This window comes from Lethenteron reissneri, chromosome 30 (assembly GCF_015708825.2).
Source record: "Lethenteron reissneri isolate LAM-NWPU_2019-01 chromosome 30, ASM1570882v1, whole genome shotgun sequence".
Lineage (NCBI taxonomy): Eukaryota > Metazoa > Chordata > Hyperoartia > Petromyzontiformes > Petromyzontidae > Lethenteron > Lethenteron reissneri.
In genome coordinates, this window is record NC_083808.1 from 12,126,947 (window position 1) to 12,142,605 (window position 15,659).

Here is a 15,659-nt window from a genome sequence, read left to right on the forward strand (position 1 = left end):
AAGGTTGGTTGTGTCGGTAGGTTGTGTTGGTAGGGTGTGTTGGTAGGTTGTGTCGATAGGTTGTGTTGGTAGGTTATGTTGGTAGGGTGTGTACATAGGTCGTGTATGTATGTCATGTACCAAGGTTCTGCACTCAAGTTGTGTACGGAGGAAGGTAGTAATTTGGATGAGGTCCTTTTGTGAAACATCGGGAAATCAATGAGCATTGGCTCAAGCAAGCCCGATTGCTGATGAGACACTGCATGTCAAAACCAGCCAATAATTCGCTTGCATCGAACCAATGCTGATAGGAGGCACTCCCAGACGGCAGTGCAGGCCAATGGCTTCATTTATTTGGACGTTATTTATTTGGTTATTAACATTGTCCACAACGACGCATTTAACGATCATATTTTTTATCGTGTAGAATTCCATAGTATCTCACTTGAACAAGCAGCAATGCTTAATCCCTTTACAGGTTCTGAATGTCAGTGATTGCAATTCCACGTCTCTATGGCAAGGGGCCAGTGTCTTCACGCCAAACAATCCCAGAGGGATCGTGGGCTGTGTTGATCCCCAAGCGGAATTTAAACTGACAACCTTTCCACTGTGAGTCGAGCACTCTGACCACGGGTCTACTTCTCTATGAATACATATTTGCATCCCCAGCAAGGCTCACTGAATTGCATTGCAAGATACTTGTGCACATTATTTCATTTTAATTTTACTTTGAGGAAGCACCTGAGTGGCGGGTATGTCGGACCTGTTCCTTTATTCATAACTAGCCTGTTGTCCGTCCTAGGACGGAAGCTGTAATATTAAGATGTACATTTCCGTGTTCTTGTGTGATTTAATTTTTTATAGGAATTTTTGCACGTAAATTAATTTTTCTTAACTTAAAAAAATGAATTTAAGGACTTTGCAAGATTTCTCGGTATACGATATTTTGAACACTTAACTGCATTTCACTGTAGCACTGTATTAATGGCAGTGATTCTTGCACAAAACTATATCATAAAACACGTCACTTCATGTCACTGTAGCACTGTATTTAATTGACCTTCAATTAGTTCAAAATCACTGCTCTGATACTTTATGTTCTTCTGCTTTCACTCACTGGGGTTGAAATTAATTTGAATTTGATACAATATTTGGAAAATCACGGAGAAATGTATATATTATCATTTAAAAGCAAAAATTTGACTTACCTTACGTTTCAAGTGCTGAAGAAATACATAAAGACAGCAAAAGCACTTTATTGCTGAGTATAATTACTTATTTTATAATATTTCAATAAAGAATCGTCAAATTTAAAGCGAATTTGCATAAAAAAAATTCTCCGCTCGACCTGGGGGAATGTAAAAATCCACCCGCTCATGATTATTTTATAATTAACGAGCAGGAAGTACCCGGCGTTGCCCGGGTCTTAAAATATTTCAAAACTACTCTTAAAAATGTAACAGCAGTGCGTAATGACTGTGGTGGTACCTGCTATGATGGCAGCAGTGCATATTGTGGTGGTACCTGCTATAATTACAGCAGTCCATACTGACTGTGGTGGTACCTGCTTTCACTGCAGCAGTGCATACTGTGGTGGTAGTTGCTATGATTACAGCTGTGCATAGTGTGGTGGTACCTGCTATGATTACAGCAGTGCATACTGTGGTGGTACCTGCTTTCACTGCAGCAGTGCATAACGACTGTGATGGTACCTGCTATGATTACATCAGTGCATAACGACTGTGATGGTACCTGCTATGATTACATCAGTGCATAACGACTGTGATGGTACCTGCTATGATTACAACAGTGCATACTGACTGTGGTGGTACCTGCTATCACTACAGCAGTGCATACCGACTGTGGTGGTACGTGCTATCACTACAGTAGTACATGCTGACAATATAGCATTATTTATCGACTGTATAGCACAAAGTACTCACCTGACAAAGTGGCGTAGTGAGGCCTAGTCCCGTGCAGAGCCTTCGGCCTCGCCTAGATTTTCCAACCGGTCGAGGTGGCACCTTGGCAGTCTGAGGCTGGGGTGCTACCCATGCCCCACCCCCACAGGCACGATGTCCCCGGCCGCTCTGCGGTAATATTTACGGCCTATGGTGGTAGCATCTACCGACTGTATAGTAGTAATAACTGCAGTATCGGGGTGGGGGGGGGGGGACATGAGACAGTGAAGAATTTACCTGAGCATTTAGTGTATTTTTATAGGATTTTTAACGCGACCTTCACTCCCACCGCCGAAGGCATGTGACTTGGCATGGGCCATCCTCCCCACCAAAGGCGCGTGAGTTGGTATGGTCGTGCACGTGTCGAAAATAAATAAATGGAAGCAAAGTGCACACAAATCGCAGTAAATCGCTATTTAAACTAATTTAAAGTTGACGGATGTGAAAAAGGATTAGCGCTTGCTGACCGTGGGGCTTATGGCGTGGTGCCTGGCTATTTTTTTTTCTGTAAACCCCACCATTGGAGAGCCAAGCGTGCGACCACACACAAACCCAGAAACCCACAATGTTTTACTTTTATATAGAAGATAGATAGAAGAAGATAGATGATGGGGGGGGGGGGGTGCGGCATTTGAAGTGACGTCACGCGCGTTACACACATTTCTGGGCTATTATAGTAGTAATGATCAGTCGCTATTGCCAGTGATCATTCTGATTTCCTAAGCAGCAACAACTTCCCATAATAACAACATGCACTTTGGTCGCGTGACACATTCTAGACAATGGACTTGTTTAATCTCCTGGCGTGACAGCTGAAGCCACGGTGCAAGCGTCGACAACTCACCACGCCTCTGTCCACGCAGCAGGTTGCATGCGGCTACTCCCACCTCTTCTAAAACGTTTGGCCCGTGTGGAAGAGCAGAACAAATTACTGCCTGGAGGGGCTCTGGAACGCTCTCTCTCATGAAGGCCCTTCCACCGGCAGTCACGTGAGCAGGCAATTTCAACGCTTGCGGCTTCGCCTTTCCAAGTGCGCACGGTGAGCGTGAAATGCGCAGTTGGGACTGCCGTGTGCACGAGCAGCCGATAGCACCTGGTTGAGACGAGCATCAACGGTGGGTTCATTGAGCAAGGTGACTGAACTGATATAATTGCTATGCCGAGACAATGTGGGCATTGACCCAGCGGAGCGGAAGCGCGTTTTCCGCCTGTCGCAGAACTTCGTGGTTCGAGACCAGTGGCCGCACCTGGTTAATACTGCGGAAGTTATACTGGATCATAAACAAAAAAAGTTTTTTCCTGGCTGCCGCTTGAGCAGGTGCACGTGTGCAGAGGTGACCTTATCTGCGCGATCTCAGGTCAGCCGCATCCCACTGTGTTAAGTCGTGTTCGTGAATCGTGCTGACATCAAGCCTGGCCCCTGGCCCCACTCTCCCTCCACCCCGGATGTGTATCCCGAGTAAATGCACGGGCAGTGCTCGTATTCACCAAGAAAACACGCAGTGTCTGTTTCACAGTGGACATTTCGTGATGTTGTGAAAAAATAGACAGCAACAAAGCCCCCCCCCCGCCCCCCATATTGTGAAACTACCGCAGACGATACTCGTCTGTGAAACATACCACCTTCGTGATTGCCCTGCGCTGTACAAATTCCGCGAATACCAAGTGTACTGATGACTTGAAGATTTGATTTGAATGTTTAATGCAGCAGTGTTACACTCTCATTAGACGGGTCCTTCTGGAACGCTACATTAATTTCAAAGTGGCTTCATCACGTGATGATAAAGCCATTGCCATCACATTCCAATTATTCAGTTAAACCTCTTACGATGCCATTCAGCCGGCGGTTCTGTTTGCAGAGCGCGTGACTCAAAATGATTAGTTCGAAAGTCAAATTCTGGTCATGGGGCCAATTCAACCCATCGTGCCTCACGGGTCCATGCAATGCATGTCACTTTGTAGGAGGTCAACAGTGGTTATTCTGGAGAAATTGGCTCAATGGGGAAGTGGGATTCCCGTCTCTGATCTCTAAGCCATGAGTGAGTACCACCTCATTCAATTAAAGGATTAAACTATTTTTTTATTTTAGCAGGTAAGGCCCACTGATATATATATACATAGCTCTTTTCAGAAGCGACCTGGCCACAAATGACAGCTCAACGAAGTGGCTCATCACGTGGAAATGTATAGCAGCCAAATACTCTGAACACATATTTATTCTGAATGTGGAGGGAAAAAACAGGAGGATCTGGGGGAAAATACACGCGACCACGGAGAGAGAGAACACGCAAACGCCAAATATACACGCATGAGAGTCGGCATCGAACCCACAACCTTTATAACAGGCGTTGCCTGCCACGACGAGCAAAGGCCAATGCCGAATCTCCACTGCCAGGCGCCAGTTTGCGTGTTTCCGCTGCAGAACTCGCGCCGCGCCGACTGACGTCACACGCAATGACCAATACGATTATCCCCGCCCCTCTGGCCCTGCTCGGCCCCCACGAGCCATATTCAGATGTTCTGTGAGGGCTAGGGTTTGGTTCTGGCTCAGTTCGGAAAATCATCATCATCAACATCACGATCCATGGGGAGATAGCCCGTAGGTATCCACCTCACATTTCGTTATTTGTTTCCACTTTTCTCTGTCTTGTGTCATTAATGCTCAAGTAGTGCACCTCTTTCTAGCTCCAATCGTTTCAGTCGTCAAGCCATTCTCTGTTAGGTCTTCCTCTCTTTGTGGTTCCTCCCATTTTTCCAAAACACATTTAATTTCCCTGTTGTCCTCCCGACATACGTGTCCAAATAGTACCAGTTTCCTTGGCATCACCACTTCCTTAGTTCGACAAATAGCCAGTGGAAACCCACCTGTACCGTGAAGGGCTCTGCGCCAGCCTGACTCTTACACGTCACGCACCACGATCTGAAAATGAAGTTTGTGGCCATGGAAAGCCACTTGCTTTAGTTCTCATCATCGCCACGGGCGGGATGCGTGCGTGCGGCGGGGGGGTGAGCTACCTCAAGGTGCACGTAGCCTGGCACAAGCACAGTGGCGGTGACGTCACCGCCACCCAGTGGCAAACGGCAGTCGTTGTTGTGGTTGTTGCCGTTGTACCTGCACAGGAGTGGGGAGGGCGGGGTGCTGGGCCGCGAGAGACCACGCGTGGAGAACGTCGACGGCGGGAAGGCAACGGAGAGGGCTGCCACCGTGGCCTGGTCGTGACGAAGGCCTCCGTCGTCCTCATCTGCCTCCGCGCTGCCTGCACACGCAGAGCGACGCGGTCTATCCGACGCGTCCCAGTTTTTGTCCGCACGCCCTTCCTCGACCCCGCTCAGAATTGAACCACGCAGGAGGTTACCTCTGAAGGGCAGGGTTTCATCAGTCGCTGAACTCTGGTTGAGCTCCCGTAACAAACACTGATGCCATTCCAAGAAAACAGAGGGAATAAAAGGCAAATGTATAACAATAACCGTTGTTTTGTTTCAGTCGCTGGGATGTACGACTGTCAGTGACAATATACACACATCCCTACGTCTCAATAGGTTCCTGAACGCTCAACCTCACTGCTATACATGCAGTTCCAAATGGTAGGAAACTGAGCTTAGTTGTGCTTTTAGTAAAAAAAAGTGTACTTATAGCGTTGTAAGGAATAGTCATATAAAAACTCTAAACAAAACACCTTACAAAAGGAAGAAAACATTCGGGTGGAGAAGAACATTGCATCTAGTAATTAAATTACCATTGCATAACCAGTGCTATATTATGTCCTAGATTTAAAGGAATGTAAGTGCATGAATAATACGTATTTTAATTAAAAAAAATGCTTTCAAAACTCAGGTGATGATGAGCATCCTCAGTCAAATTGACATAGTTCGGATTATTAGAATGTACGTGGAAATGCCCTCGACTCTAAGGGCCAAACTAAGGTAATGACATCGAGTAGACGAAGATAAATGTCACAAACCATCGCTCTTGCAACTGCCTATTCTGTCATTAGAATTCCGTTTCCTCTGGATTACAACGTACACCATCCCACCCCCTCGCTTGTATTTTAAGCAAAAGTTGTGGGCGCATATTAAAATATGGTAGACGTGTGTGTGTGACCAGATCTGTATTACATTATTCACACGGAGCAGAAATGTGGGATTTATATTAATAGTATTCCTATACACGCTCTGACAAAAGGTGACCTAAAAAGGTAACACTTACCAGAAGTTAACATTTACCAAAAGTTACATTTCCTATTAAATGTTTAACTAAATCACTCTTTTATTTATTTTACCCGGTAAGGCCCACTGAGCTATATAGCTCATTTTCAGAAGCGATCTGGCATAAATGATAGCCCAACTAAGTGGCTTATCACGTGTAAATATATAGCAGCCAAATACTCTAAACGCATTTTTCTAAACGAAGCGGGAAAAACCCGGAGGACCTAGAGAAAATCCCACGTATAATGGAGAGAGAGACATTCAAACTCCCAATATACAGTCGGGATGGAACCCACGACCTCCTCGATACCAGGTGAGGTAGTTCACATCTCGCCACCGTGGCCAGCCTACCTCGAATCTACCTCAAGTCTATTTTTCGTAAAGCTTACCCACACACACACACATCCGTGCACTGCTCTGTGCCACGACACTGCACACTTTGTTTTAACATGACCCCTCCCTCTCCCGTTCCCTTTTTTGGTTTTGTTACAATGCTGCTATTTCCGATGAATGTGGGATTGAATGGTGAAACAGAGAGGGGACAAAAAAAGATAAAGTACGCTCCGATAGACGAGGCAGTCCAAATCAGATTTGAATGCAGTCTCAGTGGTGGGAACAGGGCTGGGAAGAATGGCAGAAATTCTGGAGAAAAAAACTAGCCCGCTTTTTTTTTGTTCTCTCTCTCTCTCAGCCCTTTATTAACGCACACCGATTGCCGCGGAAGCAAGTCAATGAAAGAGGCTGCTTTGTTGCAGACATGCGTTTGACGTGAGGTTATTAAATTACAATGGCTTTTCGGTAAACTATTTGCCTGCCCAACCGCCCCCCCCCCCCGGCAGGTTTTGTAGGCTTTTTGGAAAACATTAAACGTTATCTTATCGAATTTTCAAACGGAAGTGCCACCGGCAGCCGTGAAAGCAATCTTTTCAAATGTATTCGTGTGCCATCATTTTTTATGCCACCCGATCTCGAAACTAAATGTTTGATTTAGAAATTAATAACACATTACTTTCTTTGTATGAACGGAAAAGTATAAGTTACGTAATAATTTGCCAACAATATATATTTTAGTTTTTATTTAAAAAAAGCCAGGAATTTATTATTTTGGGCGCAGTCCAAATATGTTAATAATGTGTTCATCACCAGGATTTAAATTTGAAGGTGGACGCAAAAAAAAGTAATGGTCTGACATTGCTGACCTTTTAAGAGTAATAATCAAATTCATTGTGGGGAAAAAAATGTATCCTGCCATTTCTAACTGGTGTGTGAGATCATCTCGCTATTTTCACAGTTAAACAATCTTTTGAGCTGCGAGAAAAGCTAACTTTCTAGCGACAATGAAGATATTCCTGCGATCTCACCATTCACAGGCAATTGCGTAACACGTGCGCTGCACGTGCCAGATCGCTATTTAACGAAGTGGATTGAAAATGAAAAGTTCTTCCTCGGAAGACTGATGGCTCAAGTGCAGTGATCTCCAAGAGAAACGCTGCATAAAAGTAGGAACGTTTAATCCAGCTACGTCATTGCTTTCTACATCAGGTCCGGGTGACCTTTGATCACCCCGTGTACCGAAAATATTTTAATTCCCTAAATCCACAGAAAATCCAATGCGTGACTCATAATTGGATGAAATTCCGACAGAGAGCATGTGTCCAAGGAGAATCACAGGCATTGCACGCAGAGGTCACGTTAATGTCAGAGACACATTGGTGCAACTTTAATAAACGCAGATTATGTTGTCTGTCTGTGTTAAAACCAAATAAAAGAAAAAATTACGTGCCACCTCTTTAGTTGAGAATGTATCATAATGTTGCTCAACTTTATGCGTACCCTTAGACGGTGGTGCTGCAGTGTAAGCATTTGACTCACATGTTGTGAGCCTAAGCCCCCGTCAGGGGTCCAACTCAGCCCATCATCCTCCTGGGATCAATGAGTTCCACTTTGTGGAAATCAATCATGGCTAGCCTGTAGAGAAACTGGCCCCACCATAGGGATGTGGAATTTCCATTCCCGAATCAAGGCCACCAATGGAGTTAGGGAAGACCTCACCCATATTTGTACTTCCACGTTTTATTTTTATTTATTTATTTTAGTGACTTACTTCACTTTTCTCTATCTCACTCTATCTCATTATTTGAAGGCCAATGTCGACAAATTATTATCGAGGCTTCACCCCCCCTCCCCCCACTACCGTTTCCTATGCGTACGCACATTGTCAGTAGAACCCCCGTACGCAAGCGAACGCTTTTGCTTTAACCCCCCATCCATGCGTACGTACTAAATGGATAGCCCCTAATGTGATTGTGGGATTATCAGGATCACGGAATCAGGCGGGGAGAGGGGGGAGCAGAGCCTTGATAGGCATCCAGGCTGGAAGCCAGGCCTTGTTCGACCTTGGCCAGCCCAGTGAAATCGCCATTGAAATGTATGGCCGAAGCCTAGGTAGTTATAATATTAGTATTTCAAAGGTGTTTGGGGTCAATACCGGTCGGCTAGTATTTGGGTAGATTCCAGCCAATCGGGATCAACCACATTTGCTATTGATACATATGGCTGAAGCCTAGTGCATGGAACTGAGCCAACTCCACACCGATTCCAGCGTGGTGTCCAGGTGAAGAAGGAGGTCTAAGCGGCCTGGCCAGGACAATGGATATGCCATTGAATTGAAATAAGGATTCTCTTCTGGGCGAATCCTAGGCTCTCAAAGTATCCCCATTGTCGTCAAAAGTTAATTCAGTGGTGGTGCATGCTTGTAATCTATTACTGTGGAGGCGAGGGTTGGTGGATAATGCCAATTGTTATGAAAATTCCTTCCTGTGGGCATCAAGGGGCTATACTCTAGCTCGCCAAGAGAAGATGGTGCGGCAAATGTGGACTCCGCCTGTTCCATCTGTGTGTGATAAAGTTGTTGTCCCCTCGCAAGCGTGGGTTCTTTTTCAAATCCTTTATATTAAATTCACTTGCTTGCTTGCTTGCGCGCTTACGACCGTGCAAATCTTTCGGTCGTTTTTTAACCCACTTCCCGTGATCCAATCGAGCTGACATTTTGCACACAGACTCGTTGTGCGTGCCAATTTATTTTCGTGAAATTTTTTTTCCAAAATTTGACACTTTTTAGGAATTGTTTTTAAATATTTAATTACCAATTGCTTAATGGTGGCAGGCAATCATCTGACCCATAGGTGGCAGCCATCTCAAGCCAGAGGACGAGAGGACTCTAGCCGCCACGCATATAAAGGATTTATAGTGAAAAACTTTGTTTTTTACGGGTTAATTTTTTCTGGGTGCTCTGGTTTCCTGACCGAAAACACCTGAATGCAAAGAGGACTGCAGACCTTGGGGAGCACTGGCTCACTGCCTGGCTGCCTTTCCTACTTGTCTGTGGTTCCACCTCGCACCTCTGATTTGTTCTCTCTCTTCGACAGTTAGCGAATACAGTGGGCATTTCAAGCAAAAATTATTATGATACCTGTGGTCTCCATAGAAATGAATGGGATTCTATTGGATGGCTTTTTGCGTGGCATAATCAGTGGCGTTATGAGGTTGCCAGGAGCCCCGGTGGAGCCATAGTTAAATGGAAGCCCCTGTCCACCTCGTCCGGAGCCTGAGCCACTGTGGCTTCTAGACCCCGGTTCAGTGGCATAGCCTGCAAGACTACTCGATCGCTACACCACGGGAGAGAATTCGTGTTCGAATTCCATTGAAGTGAACAGAGATTTTAACACGAGATTCGCGATTCCTGCAGGAATGGTTCAGGGTGGGAATCGTGGTATTTAGATAGAATTGCCTGCAGAAATTGTTTAAAAAGTGCTTTTTGCAGGAAAAAACAAACCTTCACTGAGTCTCAAGATTATTTTGCAGAGAGGGCCTGCATTGGGGTGCTTGGCCACATCCTTGTTAAAGGGGTTATTTCCCATGTGTGAAGAATCAGGAGAATCCAGAGCATATACATGCCATACTAAGGGGATAACATTGAAAGGTCCACACAGACCAATCTCAAATCCGTTTGCTTTACTGCCATCTCCCGGCCACCTCACAGACCAGTGGAAGGGACTGCACACAATGCAACGATCCAGCAACTCTGTGTTCCAAAGTGCTAGATTATCGGCATGTGCCACCAAAGCTCAGTGGTGTGGATTAATGTAATCATATTACCAAAGGGAAGTACCCAGTAATTCCATACTATTAATCAATATTTATTCCGTTATCCTGCAATAACGATGTCATCAGGAAATCTGAGATGGTTATTCATTTCTCCAGCTTATATTTATACCCAGTGGTCGAAATCGTCTGGTGTATGACGTTGGGCTCGACTGACACTCCGCAGAATACCAAAACTGCATTTGACGTGGGCTGCGAGATGAATAGGTTTCATTCAGGGAATTCTACATTTCAATTTCGACCAGAGTTTATATATTTATTTCTCGAAGCTAATATTTGGCAAATATCTTCTGCAGTCGCTACCGAATAGTCCCGATGAGATCATATCTTCCGTTTTTTTACTCCTTTTTTCCAATATTGATGTCATTATTTTCTTCATGCAATCTCATCGTGGCCGTGCCATTTTTTATATGCAGAGTACAAAAACCTGCAGGAAATTATTGAAATATTTTAACATTGCCAACCACACTTGGCCTCGCCACAAGCCCCAAGGTCAAAATATCTCTGTCATTGTCAGCAACCTCGTTACCACAAGGCCTTCTCTCCAGCTGACGCACCAGCCACCTGCTGTTCACTCCACCCTCCTGAAACGTCCGCTCAATAAAAATCAAAGTTGCTTATACAATCTGCGAACTTCTGCAGGAGGGCGCCATCGACATCCTCTGTCTTGCTCACACTTGGTGGCATATGCCCTCTGAGCTCTACCCACTGTCTGCAAGCTCTCCACCTTGTCTATAACCTCTATGGAATTGTTGCCACCTCTAAAACACCTGACTTTAAATCGTCCACCGTAAGCACTCAAAATGTTGGCTCATTTCAGTACCTCTACCCCTCACCTCCTACCGCTTCGGTGGCGAGATGTTAACTACCTCGCCTGGTATGCAGGAGGACGTGAGTTCGATCCAAACCCTGATGCTTGCAATATATTTGGAGGTTGCATGTCTCTCTCCCCGTGGTCGTGGTGGATTTTAATCCGGTTTCTCTGCATTTTCCCCTCCTCATTTAGAAACAAGCGTTTAGATTGTTTGGTGCGTAGCGGCCCATCTACAATTTTCCATCGTTCTTCTGGCCTCGTGCATTGCGGGTTGCCTCGATTGAAGGCTCACCAACACAATCATCCTACAGCCAAAATATCTCCCAAAAAGGGGGCGCAATGAATGAAGCAGCGTGCCCGGGCGGCGACGATAAAAGCCCGGGTAGTTTATCATGTACCGTGCACCAGAGTAAAAAACGTTACTTTTTAAAAATCTTACTTCAGCCATAGCTTATATCTCCTCCTTGCCACTCACTAATGCTGGTGATTTCAACAGCCGCTTTGACAGTCCATCTACTACCATCTCAACTCGGCTTGTTAATCGATCATTGGTTAAACGGAGGAATCGATTCCAGTAGAATGTGAGTGGGAAGAGGTGGGCGGACCCACACTTTACCCAACCATACGTGGCTTTGATGACGCTGTGTAACTAAAAAATATTTTTTGTTCCTGGGTAGTAATTGTTATTTCCTAATCGCTTATGCCTCAAAAGTACAAAAAATGGCTATTATTCCCCAAAAACTTTGCTTTTGTGACCAGGACATTGATATTTTGAAATTGGCCTATTTTCCAGAAGATTGCAGATATATTCAGTGCTGAGTAAACTTGGAGCAACGTCTAGAACATTCTAGAACTTTCCAGTTATATAAGAAGTAATATAAACACAGGGGCCTTAAGCCCATCAGTTGAGTTTAGTTCCAGCTGCCTAAGTCGATACATATCTGCATTTTTCTGAGATGGCATCAAGAGGCTGCAAGCATCCGGCAGACGCATGTTGCCAATTTATCAAGACAAGAGCGAAAAAGTACTCTGTGGAAGCATCTGCTAAGATGTGTGAGGCCTACAAGGCATATTTCGGCATGCCAGTCGGGGATCAAGACAAACAATGGGCACCTCATTTCACCTGCGAGCAATGCAAACAAACTCGGGAAGGTAAGATGGACAATTGTTGCTCGGAATTTAATTTTATATTTCTTAATATTTTTTAATTGAAAAAATTTATATTTTAAAATGTTTTACCTTTTTCATATTACTGAAAAGATATATCATATATGAAAAATGTTGCGAGATTCTCTAACACATTCGTCATTGGTGATATAAATTGTATTTTTGTAGGATGGTACAGAGGGGAAAATAGAGCCATGAAGTTCACTATCCCAAGAATTTGGCAGGAACCCACTGACCACTCAAGCAACTGTAACTTCTGAATGGTGGACCCTTCCAAATGTCAGACTGTCAAGAATGCACCTGCTATCACGTATCCGGACCTTCCTTCATCCATCGCCCGGTGCCACACTGCCATGAGCTCCCCGTACCCACTCTTCTGGAGAGAGAGCAGCCATCTTTAGACGAGAGCAGCGAATCAGAGAGCGAGGAAGACGTAGATCCAGATGGCAATTTCAGAGGTGGAGCTGAGGAGAGAAAGCCATACTACCCCAACCATAAAGACCTCAACGACTTGATCAAAGATCTTGGTCTCACCAAGTCCATTGCCAAGCTTTTGACATCTAGGCTCAAGCAGTGGAACTTGTTGGATGAAAGTGTGCAAGTCGCAGATCAGAAAAAGTGTCACTAACCTTTTTGCAGCTTCTTCACCCGTCAAGATGGGCTCTGCTTCTGCCACAATGTGACCAGTCTGTTCGAGGCAATCGGAATCGCCTGTAACCAGAATGAGTGGTGCCTCTACATTGACAGCTCATCCAGGAGCCTTCAAAGCCGTGCTGCTCCATAATGGTAACAAGTACCCGTCTCTTACCCTGGCTCACTCGGTGCACCTCAAAGAGGATTACAACAGCATCAAGACCTTGCTGGACGCCTTGAAGTATGATGAGTACGGCTGGGAGGTCATCAGAGACTTCAAAATGGTGGCATTGCTGATGGGTTTCCAAGGCGGTTTAGCAAGTTTCTCTGTAATCTTTGCCTTTGGGACAGCAGGGACACCAAGACGCACTACCACATGCGAGACTGGCCACAGCGGACGGAGTTCTCTGTGGGGAGGAACAACGTCAAGTGGGAGCCACTGGTGGATCCCCTGAACGTGCTGATGCCACGATTGCACATCAAATTGGGCCTTATGAAACAATTTGTTAGAGCTGTAGATAAGGAGTCGGCAGCCTTAAAATACCTTTACGACTTCTTCCGTAAGCTGTTTGAGGAAAGGTCAAAGCCGGTCTCTTCATCGGACCACAGATAAAGAAGATCCTGGAGTGCAATGAATTCCTCAAGAAGCTCACTAGTAAGAAGAAAGCAGCTTGGAACAGCTTTGTCGCAGTGGTTCGTGGCTTTCTAGGCAATCACAAGGTCGAAAACTATGTGGAGATGGTTGAGACTCTGGTGAAGAACTATGGCACAATGAGCTGTAGGATGTCCCTCAAAGTCCATATCCTTGATGCTCATCTTGATAAATTCAAGGAAAACATGGGAGCGTACTCGGAGGAGCAAGGTGAGTGCTTCCACCAGGATATACTGGACTTTGATCTCCGCTACCAAGGACAGTATAACGAGAAGATGATGGGAGGCTATATTTGGGGGCTGATTCGTGAAAGTTATTTACAGTATAATCGTAAATTTCGAAAAACTACTCACTTTTAAATCTTGTGTAGTTATTTTTGTATTACTTCAGTATAAATACATGTTAATTTTGATTCATATGTTGTTTTTTTCTGACTTTATGTGAATAGAAAGACACAAATTTGCCCGTTTTGTCATTGAAAATAGGTACATTTCAAAATATTACTGTCCTGGTCACAAAAGCAAAGTTTGTGGGGAATAATAGCCATTTTCTATACTTTTTAGGCATAAGTAATTACGAAATAACACTTAGTACCCAGGAACAAAAATTGTGTTACATAGTGTGATCAACCTAACTGCGGTGTTACCCATTTATACTTCTGGACGAACAGACGCATGCGGAATTTAAGAAACATGCCCCCATCATTTTTCACTGCTGCACTGGGAGATCGATTTGAGCCAGGGACCTCTGGATTGCAATTCCAATGTTCTTACCACGACACCACTGCGGCAGCTTCCTCCATTTCTCAATCAGAGAGGTAAACATTCGATGTTAATTTCCAGATATTGCTCCACTTGCATCAAACCGCGAACTAATTTCTTACCGGTCTTTTTTCGCGTTCACTATCTGTGTCCGTGGATCTCTCCCAGCTAATCTCGTCTCCCACACTCGCTCCCGAGGCCACACCGTCCCCCTCACTATCTCAACAGCGAGTCCATCACTCTCACCACCATTGCACCAGTCACTTAGCAATCACACAGTTTCCTTCCCTCGGCCACCTCCTTCCAGGTTCCAAATATCCTCTTGTCCCACCAGACATCTGTCTTCTTCACTTCTCTGCAACTGCACTCTGTCGATCCCTGCTACGCGGTCACATTACACCCTTTCGTTGAGAACCAGAGTGCCACTGTGCCTACTGCTGTGAATGATCTCGGCCTTCCAAAAAACTATCTTTAATTGGTCATTTTAAGGCCGAGTCAAGCTAGGAAATACTCAGAATGTGTTCAGATACAATGTGTCAATTCATGACTGGGAATCAATCCCAAGTTGTCACGACCAAAGTTGTGAACCAGTGTGCCACCAATCTCTGCATATACAACACGAAGTTAAAGACAAAGATCCCCCACAGTAGCCTTTAACAGCCTGTTGGGGTAAGTGCTGTTCGCGAGCACCTATTAAGATCCCACACTACACATGTATATCCACCTTTGTGTTTCCACTGCTGATGTTTACACACTGTACTAGGGACTCGTTTAAGGCTGAGTCGACCTAAGGTACCAATTCAGATATTCGTCACCGATGATGGCCGCGAGTGGGAATTCAACTTGGGTTCGTCGCACAGTGCGTAACTGCTACACTACCAAATATTCCTGCTGTAGCCTTAACAGACTCTTGAAGCAAATGCTATCAACGAACACCTATGAAAGCCAACACCCACGCAAGGGGGTGGGTGGCCAGCATCACGCCCGACCACCTTTCTCATCCCAGTGCTAATGGTTACACACCACACCAGGTACTCATTGAGGGTGAGTTGACCTCAGGGAGGCCCAGGACCGGTTCAGATATTCTTCACTGGTTTTGGCAGTTATCGCCAATCGAAGTCGGATCGCCGGGTTCATAGCGGAGTCCGCTAACCACGACACTACCACTCCCCACATATACAATGCACACACACAACCACACATGCATTGTGTAGGACAGGTCATAATGTTTTAGCAATCTTATTTAGAATGAGACATTTTTCATTCTCAACCACCTAACAGTTGGCTCATTTTTCACGACAAAAAGTACATTACTATTAATG

General features: G+C 45.0%; 1 protein-coding gene across 1 annotated transcript in view; it reads right to left on the reverse strand.

The window, feature by feature from the left end:
* The window catches only part of LOC133349529 (dynein axonemal heavy chain 3-like), a 622,240-nt gene that overhangs the window by 604,767 nt on the left and 1,814 nt on the right, over positions 1-15,659 (reverse strand). The window contains 1 exon segment of the mRNA XM_061563065.1: positions 5,053-5,197. Within this exon segment, the coding sequence (XP_061419049.1) occupies positions 5,053-5,197 (145 nt within the window).